General features: G+C 43.8%; 1 protein-coding gene and 1 long non-coding RNA gene across 11 annotated transcripts in view; one reads left to right on the forward strand and one right to left on the reverse strand.

The window, feature by feature from the left end:
• LOC112561907 overlaps positions 1-21,871 on the forward strand; it is a 41,190-nt gene that overhangs the window by 9,837 nt on the left and 9,482 nt on the right. The window lies entirely within an intron of this gene.
• LOC112561886 (protein unc-93 homolog A-like) lies at positions 250-17,621 on the reverse strand. 8 transcript variants are annotated; one of them, XM_025234720.1, is made up of 11 exons: positions 17,007-17,621; positions 11,331-11,760; positions 11,010-11,063; positions 9,873-10,827; positions 7,506-7,629; positions 6,988-7,116; positions 5,634-5,820; positions 4,896-5,001; positions 4,509-4,700; positions 3,773-4,040; positions 250-3,411 (listed from the first exon to the last, which is right to left on the reverse strand). In XM_025234720.1, the coding sequence occupies exons 4-11, from the start codon at positions 10,536-10,538 to the stop codon at positions 2,624-2,626; spliced, it is 2,460 nt and encodes an 819-aa protein (XP_025090505.1). In that variant the 5' UTR covers positions 10,539-10,827; positions 11,010-11,063; positions 11,331-11,760; positions 17,007-17,621; the 3' UTR covers positions 250-2,623. The 8 variants fall into 8 exon arrangements, with proteins under 8 accessions (XP_025090505.1, XP_025090504.1, XP_025090502.1 ...); XM_025234719.1 differs by lacking the exon at positions 11,010-11,063; XM_025234717.1 differs by lacking the exon at positions 11,010-11,063 and having other exon boundaries at positions 9,873-10,830.

Genomic DNA, 21,871 nt, shown 5'->3' on the forward strand with positions numbered 1-21,871 from the left:
CCCCAAGCTCTAGTCAGTCAGTTTGACACCCAGGCTCTAGTCAGTTTGACATCCAGGTGCTAGTAAGTCAGTTTGACATCCAGGCTCTAGTCAGTTTGACATCCAGGTGCTAGTAAGTCAGTTTGACACCCAGGCTCTTGTCAGTCAATCTTACACCCAGGCTCTTGTCAGTTTCACAGCCAGATTCGAGTAGCAGTCACAACGCATTTATTTTGCAACTAAGAGGGAAGGTGAACTAAACAAAAATCATCAAGTTTGCATTGTTTTAATTGCAAAGAATTTTACAAATTTGCATAATTTTCGAAATAATCCCAGTTTTGTTCAACGCAAATTGCTCCATGGATTCTTCCTCTTAAGAAAATAAAAATTCTTTTGCCATTAACTCGTGTACCAATACACGCGCAGCACATCTTCATCCTACTGACTCACAGTTGTCACGCGCTTTGCAAGCTTCCTGGCTTCCTCACAGGCAGTCCTGTTGATTTACACAATGTTTTGTTTCTTCTGAATACAAAAAAAGACAATGGATAATAGCCTCAGCAGGGCGGTTCTTCTTCGTGCAAAATTGCAGTGGGGCTGCCATCTTATGACTCACGTGAGACGGCTCATACGACCTGTGCTGCCCCCTGCACGATAAGCTCACGACTCACGTAAAGTACAGCTGCGACCACTCTGTCGTCTGTTTGATGTCGGCTTCCTTAAGGTTTCAGTTGACTCTCTCGTTTACCACGACCGGGTGCCACTTGCCCCACTACCACGGAGCTGCGTGCTGACCGTTCGAGAAAGAGTGTCAAAGGGTGACAGAGGAAAGGAGGAACAGGGCAGCTCTCAATAAACAACACCCGTTCTCGCTTCGATTTAAATAAATCTACCGCTAGAGCCCTAATTTCTAACAAGGACATAGTAATTCTATCTGACTACCCGCATTCGGGCGGTCTGTATATTCGGTGACCGGCACTGGACACTGTCACTTGCCTTGATGCTTGTAACCTTGGACCAACGCTGCTATTCTAAGTGCTCCCCACTTTTACCCACCCCACTTTCCTGTACCCTATTTTGCCCCTTCTACCTTTTATGATGCCTAACACTAGCCTGTGATAATACAGTGCACACAGAAACGACAGGCTGAAAATACAGGTTTGTAGTTTGCTCCTAGACCGGATTATTTCATAAAAGAATGCCAAATGTCGCACGAGACACCACGTGCTTATCTCTTATCAGATGCATTGCAATAGACTGGACCACCATTGACTACTACTTTACAGTTCATGAACAGATTTTTCCAGATATAGATATCTTGGGATACTGACTCCACCCGACTCTGATTTAACACCAAAGAAGCTATTTTTACTTTTTGTTTTGCACTTGGTATCATGCACCTGATCAGGAATTAGCAAGAAATCAACAAACATACATATAAGCACTTGGTGCAGAACAATGTCTTGTTTTCTCTAGCTCCTCTGATATCAGAAGTTTCCGAGAAACCATCTTTTCTTGAAATTTCTTTCTTCAAATCGAAAATATATTTTATGCTCATGAATAAAGTATCTGTGTGTTTAGTTATTGACCCTTTAGTTGTTTAGTAAGCGTCTGTGTCGAGTTAGCATCCTTGCAGCTGTCAATCATCAATTTTTGTAAAAAATTTTGTTTTATGTGAAATTTTTACAAAGATAGGGCCTCAGAGGATATTAAGATCAGACAAATACTTAAGCCTAAATTAGATTAACTTAAAGTGATTAAGACATTATGCTTAATAATGAGTCTTCATTTTGTGATTTGTATTTATGCCAGGACTATTAATATCAGCCTAAAAATTGTTCTGCAATATCTTCTAAACAGGAGCTGGTCCATCATACATTGATCCCTGACTAGGGTGTAACACTCAGCTTGAGGAAGCAGGAACTCAAGAAGTCATAATTTATATACACAATTATTAGTGTCATTAGCACCATATATGAACAGTTTTAACTGTCATTAGCATTCCTTAATACAGTTGCGTCTCTAAACGTGAAGACACATATCACAGACTTCAGGCTGTTACAGGGATGGTGTGTATACTCAGGATTGTTTTTTTCTTCACATTCACATTTTCACCTACTATTCACACCATTTCATGTCTGTTCCCGCTGATTGCTTATACAAACTTTGAGCTGTAATCAGCGGATTGTCCAACATTTCCAGCATCACTACAAATGAAAATTACGCCATTGATATACATAGTATACTGTACATCATTATGATGTATTGTGTTTAAAATAACCATCAGGCCATAGCACATGAGCAGGATACACTATCTGTGGTTACCAGAGCTATACAGCTTACTGTTTATGGTTACCACGGATACCTTGAACTTTACCCACGAATTGCCAGAGCTACAGACATGTTATTCCTGATTTTCAGGGGTCCATGCTACTTGATTCACACTAAACCTCGGGCAGGTGATCCATCGAACTTTGTTACCGATAATTCTACACAGTACATCATCATCGACCAAAGCAGGTCTAGGACGCAGTGTTTCAAGACCTTGCTGGTCAAGAGCTAAAGACTAAAAGACTAAAGAAGCTGTTTTAATATTAAAACACTTCTTGCGGTCATTCGCATCATTAATGAACAGCGTTCACTGTCAGTAAACGTATACTTCATCCTTCATTTTTCGCTCCTTGTGGCTTCTGTAGTTGTCTGCTTCCCACTCGGCTTTCATTTCCATCTCCTCCAGCACGTAGATCTCCTGCACGCTGTGGCACCGGGAGGTCACTTTTGACCCCTCGCCCTCTTTGCCGGCCTTGGCTGCGGGGCGCTCGAGGCTCATGGAACGGGCGTAGCGCGAGACACTCGGCTTGTGCCTGGCCATGGCGCTGGGAAGGCGATCCGACTCGCCCTCGAGCCGCGCGCTGTTACTTCTGGGCAACTCGCGCTTCTCCTCCCCAAGTCTGTAGGCATCTCCCTTCGAGAACACTGTCTGCGCAGTTGGAGAACAGCTGCTGTCTGCACCATCCTGACCCGCTGGCTGCTTCGTGGACCCGCTCTCCTGTCTTTGTATAATCGACAAGCTTCCGGTTTGCATCTGATCGTTTTGCTGACCACCAGAAAACTTCCCTTCTCTGGCTGCACAACCGTCACTTTTGTCCTTACCAGCATTTCCCTCTCGGCCAGAAAGGCACGAAATCTCTGCTTTTTTGGGACCTTGATGAGAATGATGGCCCCTGATGGTCTGCCGGAATCTGAAGCGGAATTCTACCCCGAGGTACAGCAGGATCCCGAGCACAAGGAAGGCTAAGGCGGTGGCGATTTTTGTGGAGACACAGAGATGGCCGTGGTAAGAGAAGGTGAGGGTGTAGCCCACCGCGCGGCATGCCTGGTAGATGGCAAAGGCGGGTTCCTTCCGGTTAGCGAAGACCACGGCAATCATAGCTGCGAAGTATGGATCAAGTATGAGGTGCGACAACAATAACACAGGTTTTAGGCATATTTTATTCATTCATGCACTTATGGACAAACAATCATTCACATGCACCATGTATGCAAGCACGCACCACCCACACATTTAGTCTATTACCGTGAGTAGAAGAAGGACCGTTGAAATATGTTTGATCCTTACTCTGAACTAAATGCCTTCCCTAAAAGTATCTAATTTTTTTGTATGTTTAATTTTTCTCTTCCTGAACAACGTGTGACATCAAAGGGGGCGAAGGAGGGTGTGATGATACTCTAAGCATCTAAAACTTCACGCTCGCTGTGTGAGATAAATGCGACCTTCCGCCATGGTACTCACAGCTGGTCTGGGTTTGCCAGATCCCTTCAGCTACGCCCCACAAGAGAGGTATGAGAAAAATGATTGTCTCCATGGAGCTGTCTGGGGTCCAGCTGAAGAGGACTATGAGCACCACCAGGTTAATGGCGGCGGCCAGCAGGAAGAGGGGCAGGCGACCTGTCAAGCGGGCCAAGCGGCTGAAGATGAAGACGAAGGTGGCTGTCACTGCTCCGTATGTCGCCATGACGAAACCCACCATGTGGATCCCGATGGGACAGCTGATATAAGCCTGCACGAAAAACGTAAATCGATCAATCGAATTTAACAATCATTTCTTATATCTCGAAATTAGAAAATTGGACAGAAAATGGCACAGATGAGCTGTCAGGAAATGGTGGAGTAGTCCTTCTTCAATAATAATAACAAACGTGATTTATTCAGCGCATAATCGCGCTCACAAAGGAGCATGCTCTCAGCCCTTAAGTAGGAGACATGGACAACATACAAAGAATGGAAGGAATAACAACAATGCAGAGAAGTAATAAAAGACGAAAGTAGAAGACACAAAGAGGAATCAGGAAGCAAACAAAAAGGATACAATTTTAAATTTTTAATCAAAATCATTATTCATATACTTTCCAGGTTTTTATCAGTATTTTTTTAGTGGGTGGGGGGGCATTTTTTATTTTATTTTTAAGGAATGTGTTGTTTTGCTTCTTTGTTTTTATCACAACGCGGGGAGTGCCTCTGTCCTTACCTTAGTGTACTCGCTGAGCAGTAAGCCTTGCTGCAGGGACTGGAAGATCATGAAAGGCACCAAAAATAACATCTCCGTCCCGATCAGGGTGGTCAGCCAAGATGTCGCTGTGTCGCGGATGCTGACTTTAGCCACCCATTCGCTCTTGGGCAGCGGAGTCACCATGAAAACAGTCAGCACCACACCGATCACCTAGTTTATAAACCACAGAAGAGTTGCAACACTCATTTCACTAAATTACAGAAATGTAACAAGGTCTACGAGTCATTCCAAAGCAAGTTCAATAGAATACTGGAGTTTGATGTTTTGTGGATTAGGAACGTTTTTCTACACCCATACACTTGAGAATAATGTGTAATAAATCAGGGTGTAGTAAATGATTTTTACCTGAAGTCCCATGTAGATGGCCAGGAGAGTGTTCAGCACCCAGACATCCGGTTCTTCGATGTCTGTAACGTTTTCTGTTCCTGGACAGTCGTCCGGTCCGCAAAATCTGCAGGACATTAGAGAATAAATGCACTAACAGGTTTGCAACCTATTTTCGCAGTTTCTATGGTGACGTCACTAAGCCAATGTAACCATCCGGGTACATTTATGATACTACCTTCAAGGCAAGTGAGCATTTAGTGGGGGAAAGGTGCCATCCTTCTGAAATGGGTTTCAAGGGTTTAGAGTGCGAGGAACATGAGTTTTAATTCAATCATTTTTTTACACAAATGCCTCCATTTCCTTCCGCGCGTGCTCCTAAAGCTTTTATAGATTAAGGATGTGTGTACCAGATGAGGAAAGGACCAGACAGGAAAGTATTGATTTTTTTTATCTCCGTTTGGTGGATCTCTGGCAAGGTCTAAGGGTTCACTGGATAACTTCAAAGAAAATTGATAAAGGTAAAAACAATGTCATGCATGTGAGCAAAAATATAGACGCCAGAAATTGGGGAAGACGTGAACCTGGACAGACTCAGCGGTGCTTGGCTATTTTGCATTGCCTCTCCTATAGTTGTATTGCCTCCCCTAGAGAGGACAGGTGTAGAGGGTGCTTTAAGTGGTAAGGGAAAAGACGATATGTGGGGTCATGAGAGGAGGGTGGGACAGATGGGGTCAGCCAGGGCGCCACGGAACCTACTTGAAGACGATGGCCTCCGACTTGTTGCTGACGCCGTCTTGCAGGACGAGGGAGGAGACGAGGTTGCCGACGATCTGTGTAGTCTCGTACAACGTGAAGAAGAGGCCGTTGAAACGTGACAGGATGACGTAGGGTGAGTGGGGGGAGCGCTTGGAGAAGGAGAAGCCGCAGGCAGACACGTAGAGACCTGCCAAACACACAGTACCTGTAGTACCTGACAGACGAGAGATAATTTACACCAAACACCTACGGTCGCCAGCTTACATTTCTACACTTGTGAGCAAGTAACTTACTCCTAAACAGTTTGGAAATAGTATTTCACGTCTTTTAAAAACAAAAATCATTGACGTAAACTATTTTTTTTTTTAACTGACAAGTGATTTTATATTCTAGGTATCGCACTTTTATTTTTCTGAATTTATTGATGATGTTAGCGATGACTACGACGAGCACATTAAAATACTATCATTTTTTTTTAAATGCACCACCGTGTCTACATGATTGGAATTTTCAAGATCTCAATTAAAGAACCATCACTGCAAATGTTTCTAACAAAGTTATGTAACATGACAGTTGAAGAGAGACTAAGCTTTCAACCATTGTCTTAGTTTGTGGAAATGTCCTTATCTCTAATACGACGCTTATTATGTGTGATGGTGAACACAATAAAACATTCTTTTTTTTAACTTCAAAGCAGGATTTTAAAGGATTATTTGGCGAAGACTTAGGCGAATAGTTTTTTTCCTTTCACTAATTTTTGCGTGTTGTTAGTGACGAGTACAACATTAAGCCTTTGTCTTCAAGAATAGGCGGTTGTCCAGTATAAACTTTGTTTCTGACAGATCGCAGTTTGGATTTTGTTCCAGGAAAAGGAAGTTGCGTAGCCGTTAACATCTTTTTGAAAAAAGAAAAAGAATTTCTGAAAAAGGGTAGCGTGCATGGGTTTTCCATTTGTGCTAACAGTCATATGGTGACAGCGGCTAATTCTCGCAAATTAAGAGTTAAGGTGTTTTCATTTTGTTTGTGTGTGTTCGCGCGTTAAATGTAAAAACTGATTAGCTGTGTGGGTCTAATGAATGGGGTGGGTGGGTTTTGTAAATGCCATGAACTACTTCATCAAAGAAGCATTTTGTGCGCTTATATAAATATTTCCTGTTTTTATTGTTATTAAAACTGGAAACACCAAACAAGCAATCGTCACATGGTGATTCTTTTCCCTGCTGTATAATGTAGGACTGACTAATGTCATATGAGGTTCAACAAATAAGGAAGATGTCTAGGATGTGTTTGGAGAGTGGCTTGAGGATGCACACACTGCGAAACTGTCACGTGACAAGCCCTCAAGGCCGTTTACCTTGCGCTGTCCAGAGGGGCCCGACAAACACCCCGAGCAGGACAGACGCAGGAACTAGTGTCCCCCAGGTCGGATGGAACTGCGACAGGGTGTATAGCATGTAGCAGATCCATGCCACCACTAAACAACCTGCACAAAGAAGGTTCGACAAATAAAATCCATTTCGAAGAGATATGGTGACAAGAGTTATCGTTTCGTCTGAACATTTTATTTTTGTAACCTAACGGCCTCCAACTCGATGACTGTGGATTGAAGAAAAACAAAACAGACATGGAATGGTCTGATCTGGTCATTACTAAACTCCAAATAAGCAAAAGAAATTGACTTCACTCCAAATGCAGTTTTTTATTCCTTTTAATAAAAGTGTTCTTTGTACTTTCATTGGACATCGTATTTCTATCTCTCTCTCCTTGTGATACCTTGTCACAATCGGCCAACCAACCCGCAAATCATAAGAAACTTACAGTTTGCAAATGATAAAGGTTTGTAAATGAAACATGTCGTGAAAAGTGACCTACCTTTGGCGCCGATGAGGCCGATGAGTGTAGGTGCCAAGAGGCTGGAGACGATGGAGATGCCATACATGCAGCCCAGTGCACTGGCTCCCAGGGCCTCCTCCTCGTGCAAACTGCTCTGTAGGTTCTTTTTTATGATTAGAGATAGAAAAAAGGACAGGACGATGAAAATGTCAGAACAGGGGCGACTGGCGACCTTCACGAGAATTCTATCAATGAAGGTTGATCCTATAGCATTTGCTTATGTGTAGGAGCAGCGGCACAGGTTAACACAAGTTAAGGTTAACGGCTTAATTAACTGAGTTGGTCTTCAGAAAGGGTGTACACAAACTATTATACAATCGTCAGAACTAATTGCAGGACTCGGGTGGGCGTTAGGTCTGGGTTGGAAGTGTACCCGAAAAGGCCCGCCTTCAATACTGTTTCCTTGACAGAGATCTCCAAACAGTTGACTCAGCCCAGAAATGTAGGACAAAAAAAATCTCTTTTCATTCGAACATGAATAGAGTATTTGTGCAAGCATAAATGGCATGTAAGATGAACAGGCTTTTTGTTGACATTTCTGTCTCTCTTCCCTGTCTATGCTCTCCTGTGCATAAGTATGTGTGCGTAGTGATTGTTCAAGCGTCTGCGGCAGACAATGTGTCGTGAGTTCATACTTAACCATATGTTAATCAGTCCTGATTATCAAGTCATTTTTTTCTCTGTAGAATGAGCTAAAAAGAAGCACAAGTAACTTGGCTGGCTATCCTCGGCGATGATGATGATGAGGATGATGATGATGATTGATGATGATTGATGGATGGATGATGATTGATGAATTATGAGGATAAGGATGATGAGGATGAGGATGATGATGATGAACCTTGTCGTAAAAATTATAAAATAATAATGTTACATCAGATTATCAAACCTTTTTTCCTAGTTTTATTTAGTTTTTTGTAATTGGAGACATTTTACCGCAAACGTGTGCATTGACTCGTTACACTCAGGACATGAAGATGTCGAGTCTGTCTATCTGGTATCGACTTCTACTTCGTCTTGTTGTCAGATTTTAAGAAAGAATCCAGTAAGAGTTTTGGTAAACAGCGTGTCGTGTAGGAAAAGTATGTGAACACAAAGCACAAAAAAAAGCACGATGATAGACAGGGTCTGAAGTATGAAGAGTCTCACATTTCACAAACCATGAGACGGCAAAGATGGAGACATTCGCAGACAGCGCGTGACACAGGGTGTGTGTGTGTACGCAACATCGCGGACTGTGTATTTTAATTTTTCCAAACGATATCGTTTAAATTTACATTGTGATATCATTTATTGTTTTTATATTGTGACTTCTTGATGATTGTATTTAGTATTTCATACGATGTTATTTGATATCGCGTATGATGCTGTGCAATAGTTAATACTTTGGTATTTAATATTTTCCTTCGTACTTGTTTAGTATTTCTGTCCGATGTTGTTTACTATTTGTATATTGTTGTTGTTTAAAGTTTGTTCATAATGTTATTTAATATGTGAACACGATTATTTTGAATGTGTATATATATATATAAAACACCAGCACTCTCTCTCTCTCTCACGCGCACACACACACTCTCTTATACACAGAAACACATGCAAACCCACACTCACAATCTCTTTCTCTCTCTCTCACACACACTCACACAGAGGAGAAAGAAAATTGCAAATAGCCATTACCTATTGACACCATCCATTAAAGTGTTATTGCAACAAAGACTCTATTCAAATCAGGAAAGGTAGAAATGTTTCGACCTAAATTGTTGGTCTTAGTCAAATGTTTGGTGATGCCTGTCAGGACAAACACATAAGCAAGGCTTCTGGGATACACTTCTAACCCAGTTCTAACGCGTACTTGAGTTTTGTAATTGCTTTCTTCGAAGATACGGAGAAGCAATCATCTTTTTCTCAAAGGGGGATATAAACATAGTGATTAGAGCAGCGGCGTCCAAACCTGCAGGTGCTCACTAGCGGGGTCGGTACCCGTGTGACCCACCCTACTTCCCCCAGTTGAGACACTTGTGGAGAAGGTACCCGACTGGAAAGGGATAGGCACTGCCCTCACAAAAGCTAACCCCGAGATAATTAAGAAGTTCTTTAAGATAAACAGCATCCATCTTTCTGAGGGCAGAAATTAATATAAGATTTAATTTAATAAGCAGTTGACAGAGTTGCAGCACGGCCGTGCGAAAGAAAGTAACTGTTGTGGAGCAGTGCAGCAGCGACAGCCGCATGTCCGGTGACTGTGCAAGCGGTTGCACCGGGCAACATGTTTGTAGGGAGAAGGGAGTATAGCTGGAGAACGGAGGGCATGTAGAGAACGCGGTGCTTGTGGACAGCCCTGCTCACCTGTATGGCGAAGTAGGCGGTGAACATAAGTTGGAAGGAGGCTCCCAGGATGAGGATGTTGCGAATCTCTTTGCCTTCGATGCTGTGGTCCCTCGTGAGCCACTTCTTCACTCTCGGCGGCAGAGGCAACCCCAGGACGCACTCCCCGTCCGTGCTCCAGCGCTTCTTGGAGGACGCCGCCGGCGACTTGCGGTGCAGCTGAAGCCCAGACCGTTTCGCCTTATTCATGGAGGCCGGACACGACGAACCCCCTCCCGTCACACCGTTGGCATGCACAACCAACACAATGTCTGGCTGGCTGACATCATGAGGAGACGATCTGTTGGAGGCCAGCTGCAACGACGACGGCTGACTTTTTCCTGAACGACCGCGTGCTTCTGCAGCGGAGTGCTGTGCGTCTAGGACGGTTGTCACTGCAGACCTTTTGTTCTTGGATTTTCCTTTGGACCTCTTGGGAGGACTGAGCTGAGGGCCAGGCTGTTGATCATCTTGGACGGATGTCTCGGCAGACCTTCTGTTCTTGGATTTTCCTTTGGATCTCTTGGGGGGACTGGGCTGGTGGCCTGACTGCTGATCGCCAGAGTCTCTGGCATTCGTGGTCGTGTTGTTACTGAAATGTGTCATTGGTTGGCTTCCAACTGCATGGACTGTGTCGGAAGCTTCCATCACACTTGATGAAGATGTCAGTTTTGACTTTTCCCCTGCCAAGAGAGGGGATCGAGTGAGTGTCAGCAGAACAAGGTTCTGACTTTCAAGAACTGTTTCTAGAAATTTCGCTTGTAGTATCTGGTCGATGATTTTCCTGAAAAGATTTTTTTAGAATGGGTCCTCTCTCTTTTATTTTCGTTTGTCGCCAACGCGTGGGCTGAATGGTCAACGAAGAACAGCAGGTGTCCTTTACCTAGGTGTCGCCATGGTAACGGGGGGGCAGCTTCTTTTGACATCAATCAGGCAGCTGCTGAAAAAAAGGGTAGAGCCTGATTCCTATCATTACAGTTCACTGAGTACATGATTAACTTCTTAAAAAAACTGAAGCTTTTATTTTATTACACGCATACGAATGAGCTGTGGGCTTATGTTTTATCAGAATCAAGGAATGACTAATGGGAGAAATGTAGTAATGTTGTCTTCACTGACACTGAAAAAAAGCTGCAGCGCTCCCCTTTGATAGTCATCAGACATCATCACCCACTAAACAGACCGACAGAAAGAATTTCTTAAATTCAAAATTTGTCAGTTACAGTGTATAAACACACTATATCATTCAGTTATTTCAGTTAGAATGCACACAGACTTATAAACACCTAGCCAATGTATGCAAATGTGGCAAAAGAGAAAAAAATGGAGAGAAAGAGAGGGTAAAGTGTCAAGCGAAAGGAAATTGAGAAAGAATCTTATTTCATGAAAGAAGAAAAACACTCATCCATAAGCGATTGCCCTTTCACTGTCATAAAATACCTTTACGTTTTAGTGGTTAATTATTGCTGACGATTGTCATCTCCTGCCGTGTGCCGAGCGCGCCGTCGGGGGAAGTCACGAGTGCGACGGTAAAGCCGGGCTCAGACGGTGCGACAAAGTCAACTGAGTCCAAGATGTGACAAAGATGAGTCCAACTTGCGATGTGATTTCATCCAAAGAGGACCAGAGCAGATGTAATCACTAGCTACGGCCTTTGCGAAGAGGTTATAATAGAAATCTGTGGAGTTAAAGTGGTTGAAAGCTTTGTTGCAGGCGATCAAAAGCTAGTTCTTGACCAACACTTTTCATTCGACTTGATCGCTCCATGTAAGACAGGCATGATGCACGGAGTTTGCTGGCCTCAAAAAGAGACGGGTGAAGCAGACGCTATGTCAATAAAACTCTGCATACAAATATGACAGCCAGTGACCTGAAATTAAATGAGATCTGCACTGTGATTGGAGAACATCAACTGTTTTTCCTTCTTCCACGCCACGTGACTTTTTTTACATGTTAAATCTCATAACAAAACAAGTCGCTTCCTAGTTTGATACAATAAGCCACTTTCTAATCTTACAATACAGCGTTTTAGGATGTTGAAATGAGTGATGCTAACCTGAAAAGGTAATTCCGTTACAAAGATCCAACATTTTGTGAGTCTTAGATACTGGAATAGCAAAACGAGCCGCCAGTGCCACAAGAATGTCTTACATCAAAGTCGAAACGGATTGCATATTGAGACACACACACACACACACTCGTACACACACACACACACAGTGGAGAAAGAAAAGCGATAGAAAAGCTATAAAATAGCATTTAAAAGTTGATGACTGCCTGTAAGGATGGAGGGGGACTACGCGTAGATATCCAGCTGATCAGGAGGATGAGTGCGAATCAGGTTAGGGAGGATGCCACAGACAACTCGTTTTTAAAGTCTGGCGAGGTGTTGTGTAGAAAATATAGCAATATCCATTCTGCATGCCGCTACTCACACGATTTTTTCAGGCATTCTCACTACTTTCTCGCAATTCCCTTTCTCTGTGTGTGTGTGTGTGCACAAGCGAGCACGTTTAACTGTTTGTTAGTGTATTTTCTATATATAAAAAAACTGTTTGAAAGCATGTCATCTAGGGGCTCGAATTCCCGTGACAGGGTAGAAAATAAATTAACCAACTACTCTCCTATCTCTCACCTGATGTGTCCACCACCCCATCCTAACCTGTTCCCCTCCACCGACCCACCACCGACCTCACCCCGAAGTTCGCGACAATATGTAACTGTAATGGCGTCATGAGTGCGCAGGTACTGCGCTGAACCAACAACCCATCACCCCAACCACCTCCACCACCACCATCACCATCACCACCACCACCACCACCACCACCACCACCATACCCCTAACACCCTACATCTGCCTTCTTCAGACACACAAGCAGCGTGCAGTGTGCTTTTCACAACTGCGTCAGCAGCAAGCCGCGAATGACAGTTATGATGGTGCAGATTACCATGGCAACCGCGGGTTATCAAACCAAGCCGTAAAGAGACAACAGGCGGCGTCGGCAACGATCAAGATGTACAAAGCCCTCCCTAACCTGCCACAGTTCCTAGTGCAGTCGTCCGCGCGACCGTCATCAGACGCAACTGTGAAATTCAAATCATTTTCCAACTGCCAGTGCAGAGGAAATCATCCGAGCAGCTTTTGTACTTACATTGTGTGTGTATTTCCGGTGCTGCACTTGGGGTGTGACTCCTGGTCGCAAGAGAAGCAAGCGGGGAAGTGAACTCCGACCAAGAGCTTCGGCAACCTCCACTTCTGCCGCCAGGAGTGACGCAGCACAGCGAGCGATCGGGGTAACCACAGACCCTCTCCCCGTCCTCTTTCTATCCCACTCCACCCCTCGCCTTCCGTGACGTGTGTTTGGTCTGGGGCTGGCGTGACGTATCACGCAACCGTTCGCAAACAGTGTCGGCCCACCTCAATGTTGTACCAACTCGTTAACTCGTTACCCAAAAGGTCGGCGCCAGCACCGCCACAGCCCCACAGTTCCACAGCGCCACAGGTTCACAGTGCTACACATATTTGATGTTTTGTTTTTGTTTGTTTTTGGGGTTTTTTATTTATTTATTTTTTTTTTTTTTGCTTTTGTTCCGATCTCGTCAACAACAACAACACTTGACAATCTGGATTAGGGGAAAGACATTCCGAAAAAACCGCCTAAAAAAGACTCAATGACGATTTCCCCCCCCCCCCCTCTCCATATTCCCTTCTCCTCAACCCACTCCTCCTCCACCTCCTCCACCTCCTCCAATATTTCCTTTTGTTGATGACATTTTTACACTTGTTTTTCTTGCTTCTAGTCTCCGCAAATCTACGTTTCCGAGATGTCGAATTCGTTGTTGTTGACTATTATTTCAAGCCCGACATAACAACGTTTCTACACAACGGATTAACGTGGAAGAAACTGATCTCGGGTAGAGTTAAGGCACTCGTCAGTGGAATGTCGTCAACCAGCCAATGGGAACGCTTGTTTCTCGCGCATGATGCTCTACTTAATTGCGCATGTGACGAACTGGTTTTCAACCGGCACAGGTGGCGCGAGGTGTTCAAAGTGTGTGGTTAGTAAAATGAAACCCCGAGTCTATCGCGTGATGAAGTATTTAGGTGGTAAAGGCAGTGAAGAAAAGGTGATATTACTCATACACCCCACCCCATCTCACCCGTAAGCAGCACTGTACCCTCGTTCTGAGACAACAAGCAGAAATGAGGTCACGACATGTACGTCTCTCATACAGCTGTTAAAATCGACACCGAAGTACCACGAGACATGTTACACCCTCACGTGTCATATAACATAAGTGTTGAGAACAGGTGAGGCAGGAGTAAATAAAATTCACGCACCCGAATCGAGTGCTGTGACGTCTCGTCATTCCTAAGCTGAAAGCGGGTACGTCGCGCACCACGTGATACAAACGTCACGATCGTTAGGAACGTGTTTTTATTAATGTTTCTGCTCAAGTTACAAATGTAGCGGGTGTTGACAGCTACCCCGACAGTGACCCAGCGAATCAGCCTAGCTTATCAACTTTAGCATCGCTCTATTCTCCCTTCGATGTTCATGTCAATATTGCAAGCTTTCATTTTGTGTGTTTTGCGGAACACCCTTTGCCTTCATCATGGCGACACAGGAACGCGTGGATCGTTTGTGGGGGCAGGGAAAACTTTGCTAAGAACCGGAAACAATGCAGGACTCTCTAACTGCAAGCATACCTTGGAGGTCAGCAGATAAAGGTAGGTCCGAAACCTGGGGTTAGGACACAGCCACTACTTCAGTTTGCTGTCTGGGGTCGTAGCCATGGGCTGGAGGTACATCAACCTCGAGCATTGCCGGATTTTCGTGTCCATTACTACAGTCCCGAGAGTCTGAGATACTACACCGACCACAGGAACACTCGTCTCAAACAGTTTCGGAACGTTTAGTTACAGTTGTGTTCATCACAAACAAATTATATCGCACGATTGAAGAAGGGTTTTTCTGAAAACAAGAGCATAGTCCACACCCTAATTCGAAGGATTGAACTGATGGTCACGGTTTTGGGAAGGGAGTAGATAAAGATGAACATTGTAATAAACTGTTGGATGGAATCCATCAGGTCAAGTGCTAGGTAAAGGTAGACTGTGTGTCAATCAGAACTTTCGAGTACGGCCCACATTGACATCCAGGAAACCAGCCAATGACTGAAAGTCTGGAGGGTATCAGGATCAAACATTATCAGAACCAGCACCACAATCACAATCACTGCCACGTCCGAAAAGACTCCATTTTTCACCCGAGCTGTGAAAACAAACGTTTGTTGGCAAACACTTGCATTTTGCCCAGACAAGAAAATTATTTATTATCTTTTAGTCAAGCTGGTCTCTGAATCAAAGAACCAGCAACCGGAGCTCGAATCAAAAAAGGAAAAGGTGCTTGAACCCTTTCTTTTGAAGGGAGCACAGTCGTGAACACTAGGCAACGTGTCATTCTCTGGCTCTCGAAGCCAAGGACTTTACAGGCAGGCGACTAAATAATGTAAATGTAGGTACAAACAGGCGACTAAAGTCATGTCATAGTACAGGCAGGCGACTAATGTGATGTCATAACACAAGCAGGCGACTAAAATGATGTCATAGTATACAAATGATGTCATCATACAGACAGGAGACTAAAGTCATGTCATAGTACAAGCAGGTGACTAAAATGATGTCAGTGTAAATACAGTCAGGCGTCTAAATAATATAAATGTAAGTACAAGCAGGCGACTAATGTAATGTCACATTGCAGGCAGGCGACTTAAGTCATGTCATAGTACAAGCAGGCGACTAAATTGGTGTCATAGTACAATCAGAAACTTATGTGATGTCATATTACAGGCAGGCAGCTAAACTCATGCCATAGTACAAGCAGGCAACTAAAATGATGTCATAGTACAGGCAGGCGACTATATGTCATGTCATAGTATAGGCAGGCGACTATATGTCATAAAACAGGCCGAGGAATGGAGACTGACCTGGTGGGCAAAATACTTTTAAAACTCAGAGAAACAATTGCCGATCGCCGTTTAACACAGACTTTGCGATAGAAAAACAAACTTTCAGTAAATCTCCTACAAAAAAAGAAACTACGAGTGATTTTGCAGTAGGTAATATACTATTATTTAAAATAAAGCAAGATACATTAGCTGGTAAAAAAAAACAACATTTTGATTTGCAGACAGATGTTGTATAAATGTCCAGTCTTCTTTGTCATAGCGTCTGTAAGGAGAGTTCAAACCATGATCGCTAAAACCACGTGATTCAAAAATCATCAATTGGGTAAAAACCAACAAAATGGACCAGATATGAATTCATCAGTGGCAGGCCTTTTAACTAGACCAGAGATTTTCCCGGGCGGTAGGGGATGGCCAGAGTGTAGGAGTGAGGAGTTGGGGGTGTTGGAGTACATCACTAAATCTAGTCTCTGCGCCCCGGGCACTAGATGGCCGTTAAAAGAAGGAATATCCTCCCTTCAACAGATTTCTGTGCGGATGGGATGTATTAACTGTGCAGTTCGTGACGCACCCCTCATCATCTGTCAGAGTCTGAGAAGAGATTAATGAGGCCAGCAGCTTCCTGCTTTGATTGAAAAACAACCAAGAATGCAAAGCTGGCTCACCTGTCAACGCCAGTCGAACTTAACTTGGAAACAAACTCACTTGAAAACTTTTCGTGGCGGTTACTCACAAAAAAGTGTTTTGTGGATTTAATTATTAAAATAGCTTGTACAAATAAATGGTGTTGCAAATTTAGCGGTTTCTATTCCATCTCATCTAGCTGCTGCTTCAGGAAATTCTGAAAATTAACTAAAAGATTGTATTTTCTATCAAAAATTTTGACTGCGTATTACTTTAATAATAATTTAGTCTGTCAGTGTTTGAATTCAAATTTGAAAAACAGAAGTTTTCTGGATGAAAAGAGAAAACTAAAAGCCAAAGTATCATATTTTTTCGACTGTTTTTCTGACTGAAATAGCAGGAGTAATTTCTCTTTACTTCGTCTCACTCACTCCTTGTAACACCAGAAACTAAAATCGTCGACATATTACATAATAATATTATATAAATACAAAATAATAACTCATTGCATGCGGCTCTTACCTTCCCAAAGTTGAAAGTTGTAGCTTTACACCTTGATGTTTTCTTAGTGTTCCACACAAATAACAACAAGAGAGTTAAGAAATGTCTTGTCGTGGGTGACACCGAGTGTCGGTGGATAATCTCTTGTCTCCCAGTGGATGCGATTCTAAACTTTGTTACACCTCGCGCAGCCAACACCTTGACCACAGCATGTCACAAGCTTGTCTCTGCACATCTGTAGGTCTCACAGAGTCATTCATTCTTTCTTTCTTTTCTTCCCCATTCATTTATTTCGACAGACCTGACCTTCAGCTGTGCAGCCAGCCATATGGCACAGTCTACACGTATCGGCTATTAAACAAGCGCTTTTGAAAACGAGGCTCCGTGTCGGCGAACGTCACCGTGACCTATGCGGAGGGGTAGAGGTTGTAGGTGTGGGAGGGATAATCACCGATCATTAATTAAATTCAAGTGGTGAGAAGTCTGTTTTGCTGTCTGATCATCTGCACCGGCTCATCCTCGACCCCGGTCCCCACGCACCTTGCTCATCGCTCACCTGTACAGGTGTGACGACAAGTCAAACGGAGGCAAATGCTGTAGTCACACCAGAGGTGATGTTACATCGGCGCATGTTTGTGTGGTTGGTGACATATCTGTTGGCATGGGAAGGAAGGGTGGGTGTGGGGTGGTCAGCACGCATCCGTGCGCTGACAAGTGTCGCGTTTTGTCGGCGCAAACTTAACGGATCTGTCGTCCGCATCGCTTGTCAGTCGAAATCGCTCGCACACACGGTCGGTGTTGTGGTCTTAATTCCTGTTTCCAATGAGGGTATGGGTGGGGGATGGGATGTACGGGCGTGGAGGTGCAGAGGGTGGGGGGAATAACTTTTTTTTGGCGCGGTCGGTGTGTTCTTCAGCGTTGTCTGTCGCGCGAATACGTGCCTTCTTCTCGAGCGGCATCTCAATACACCTGGCAGTTTACCGGCCTTAACGGCGATTGAGTGCGTTTAAACAAAGCTGCCACTGAGCTACAAAACCAGGGTGTAGCAACTCGCAGTCACGCTTGTCATCCGCCAGCCGCCTTCCGCCAGACAGAACAAAGAAGCTGCAAATGTTTTGAAAGATGCGGTGCTACCATGGCGGCCATGCTGCTCCCCAAGATCACGATTGTGGGAGGATTGACAGGGAGGGGAGGGGAGGTTGCTGACTAGGAGACAGTGTACATCGGGGTGGGGAAGACTGGTGGGACTGACTCTCCGTAATTAGTCCTCGGAATTCGAGGAAAGTTCCAGAACTCACCACGAAAATGTCGCCGTGTGACTAGACAGGTGTTTGCTGCTGTTGTATCACTAGTAAACATTTTCCACGTTTTGTGACAAGTAAGAATGAGAAAGAATAAGGGAAACAGACAGGCAGGAGTTTAATTTAAAGTTTGCCTCTTGCTCACAAACACACAAAACAGGAATGTTTAACACTTTGTGTTCTGTGAATACAAACATCTTAAAAATTATCCCTTAACCAAATCTGAATGTTATTGTGTATTACTTTGATGTTTCTTTTAAATAATGCAGTTCTTTAGTCGAGACAGCTCGTGTCCGTGGTGGAAACACCTTCACATCCAGAGAGAGGTTGAGGGGGAAGACAAGGGGTATACTCGTGGGAGGGTATTGCTCATCCTGTTTTCTTTGCAGTGTAATGCATCGCTGCGTGCGCATCCAAGCGTGCTTGTGCAAACAAGTGTGTCAGTCTAGCAAAACACTTTATGTACGACTGATTCTTAAAAATACTGGTGCTCACGTGACCACGACGCACACGTCATCCACAACCCACCCAAATATTGTTTTAAAAGTGAAGACGAGAGAAAGAAAGGATGAAAGTGTGACAAGCAAACGCACATTTATTTTGACCTTCGATTTAGCCAACAACAAAGCAGGGATTTCAACAAAGGGATTTATTGTGAAACCCCTTGAATGAGAAGCTAAGCTGAACGAATTTGAATGAAGGGATTTGCCAGATTATCTTTGCGAAAGCAGGCTGGACGAGAAAACTGCAGCAAATACATCAAAAACATCAACCACAGCTCGCCTCAAAGCTCTGAACTGATGGTCGAGCCCCCCTCTGCCTTTTCCTCAACCTTCGGTCCATGTTTAAGTGAAACTGAGTCCACTTTCTCACTTTAAAATCATTTATTTTCACTTTTGTACTTTTCTTAAAACATTTGTTTAACATAAGAGTGTATTACAACACACACGCGCTCGCGCCCACGCACACAGACAGCAAGTAAGCTGAGGGTTTGTTTAGTTTTCCTGAAATATATTTTTTCTTTTATCTATTGTTGTAGTACAAGGAAGCACAAAGATTAGAGGTAAAGGTCGAAGTAGCAGTGAACAGATTCAAGACTTCACGAGAGACAAGTCGTTTCAACTTTGCGGTTCTGGGACAGACAAAACCACCGCCATCTTGTAAATAAAAGCTTAGTCATTCTAGTGCAGCGTAAACGCGAATAGACTGTCAAACACAAATAAGGATCCACATTATGTAGTCAAAGGAAGCAAACAGAAAAAAAAAGTTCTATTAAAGTTGTCTAAAAAACCAGATTTTCTGCTTTCGATTTCAGGCCGAGGAGCACAGTACTGTGTACCATGATGTAGAATTCTAATGCTCGAGGCAAACTCATGAGTTGCAAAGCTAAAAATAACCCAGAAACCACAAAAAAGCCACAAAAATCTCACGAAGTGAAAATCCTGATGTCTCCCTGCAAACAGTTTCACGTGGGGACTACGTCACACAGCCTTCATTACGTCCGGTTCAACGGAGGGGAAAAGACGGAGCAGTGAGTTCCAAATAAATAACAGGAAAGCCCCGCCGTTGGGGGTGGGTTGGTACAGGACATAGTTTGAAAGGGTCAGTGGATGCCTTGACAGACCACGTGACCACATACTGATCAAACGCCTTTATGCTCAGTTTTGTAAGAACGCCCAGACCATGTCGCTTAATGTCAGTGAAAACCAAGGAAAGAAGTATTAATAGTATTTTATCACAAAACGGTTTGATCTCAAGATGGCGTCAGGTACCAACATGGCGACGTCTCGTGGTGTCTCGGCTACAGTTCTCTCGTTGGTTTCGGTAAGCTTACACCATATGAACTGACACCTTCACTTCCCCACTATCCCCCGCTCTATCTCTCTGTCTCGTATGAACAGAATAGTAGGATGCTGTTACCATAGTGTCCGATTTGGATGATGGTTTTCCCTGATTGTATCAGTCTTTTCTTTAATAAACAACTTTGCTTCGGTCGTTAATGATTCAAACATTTATGTTTTGTTTTGTTTCTGATTTTGCGTCGCTGTCGAGGAGAGGATGACAAGGATGTGGAATGACTCACCAACATGATGCTAGCCTCTGGAAACGGAATATGACTATCATCATGTTTGATTGGTTAACTAAAATCTTGTTTTCTTCTTAGTGTAGCAACCTTAGCAACACAGCAAACATGCACAAACATCCGAAAATAACTCTCTATTTCACAGACACACACACACACGAGCACGCTGTCACAAGTGCATACTCGTGGATTAGAAAAACACACTCATCTCCTGTAGCACATCACACGGGGTTAATAAAGTGAGCAGCACACACCTGACACAGCAATAGTTTGTAGTGAGACGACCAGTGACAGAACATCTCACCTTTAGACGAACGACAGTAAAACTTCCAACACCCGGCTCTCGCGGTCACACAGACTGTACTGTGTTGTTATCCATACTCTCGCGGGTTTGTCACCCATGCTCTAGTGTTTAACACCTAGTCATGCAGGCTCCACGGCTTCTTGCCCCCGGATTCTAATGTTTCTTTCATGTAAACTCTAATATGGCGGTGACACAGACTCTAAAGTTGCTCTCATGCACACGCTAACCTCCGTCTCACATCCTTTAACGGTTCTGCCGCAGAGAGTTTAAAGGTTCTGCTGTACTGTCTGTGCTGCCCTCCCTCCTCCATCTACTTCTCATGATTCAGAACTGACTACAGGACATGGCGGGCATCCACGCCGGTCTGAGATGATCGTTTGTAGCCGACCCTGAGGTTGCAAATCCTTAGCCAGTGTTTTATGTAGTTTTTGAATAACAAAAAGAAGGGATTGGTGTTTTACGCCGAGCCAGCAACTAAGGCCATTTCACGGCAAACCCTGTAAACAGATGCCACATGCTGGGAAATTTGAAATAACAAAGGTGGTTAGAAACCACCCGAGCGTAGAAGCGAGTTTATTTATCACCAAGGCTTCGTCACATTACGTCACCGTCACACCAGGTGGCCTGCCAGAGGACTGACATCAAGTGAAGACCATCCTGTCCACCATCTACATCCTTTGTTTACGTGTATGGACGGTTGTTGTGATCCTTTGCGAATATTTAAGATAAGGTGAAGGCCGCCGTTGAGAATTTTGAAGACAAGTCTCCGGTTGTCTGTTTCGCTCTGTATGTTTACTCTCGGCTTTATACAAGTATTGTACAGTAGTTCTTGATGATTTTTAATGGAAGCATTTTGATGGAATTTTAATGCAAATTTCTAATGAAAAGCCTACAGTTCATGAAGCTAGAGTCAAGGAGCTGGAAGACGTGGTCAAAGGTTACGGTGATATTTACCACCATTATTGGGTCTTTAAGGCTACCAGATCCTACTGTTGTACCAAGACCTGGGCATGTAACATCATAACACAAAATACTATCAAAATATCGGACGATACATGGAAGACTAGACTGGCAGTATTGTGCAAAAGATGAACGAAATTTCGTTGACCTAAGTAGATTCACATGCTGCCCTTTATTATAACCAAATTTTAATAATAAAATGCCACAGCACCTTCATCACAGTCAACACATTCACTTG

This window comes from Pomacea canaliculata, linkage group LG4 (genome assembly GCF_003073045.1).
Source record: "Pomacea canaliculata isolate SZHN2017 linkage group LG4, ASM307304v1, whole genome shotgun sequence".
Classification (NCBI taxonomy): Eukaryota; Metazoa; Mollusca; class Gastropoda; order Architaenioglossa; family Ampullariidae; genus Pomacea; species Pomacea canaliculata.

Bases quoted from the DNA above. Each gene is read 5' to 3' on its own strand.
- LOC112561886 (XM_025234722.1), bottom strand. From the start codon at position 10,538: ATGGAAGCTTCCGACACAGTCCATGCAGTTGGAAGCCAACCAATGACA. The intron at 4,701-4,895 runs GTAAAAATCATT...TTTATAAACTAG, and splicing joins CCATCTACATGGGACTTCAG to GTGATCGGTGTGGTGCTGAC. The intron at 3,412-3,772 runs GTGAGTACCATG...CATACTTCGCAG, and splicing joins CTGGCAAACCCAGACCAGCT to CTATGATTGCCGTGGTCTTC.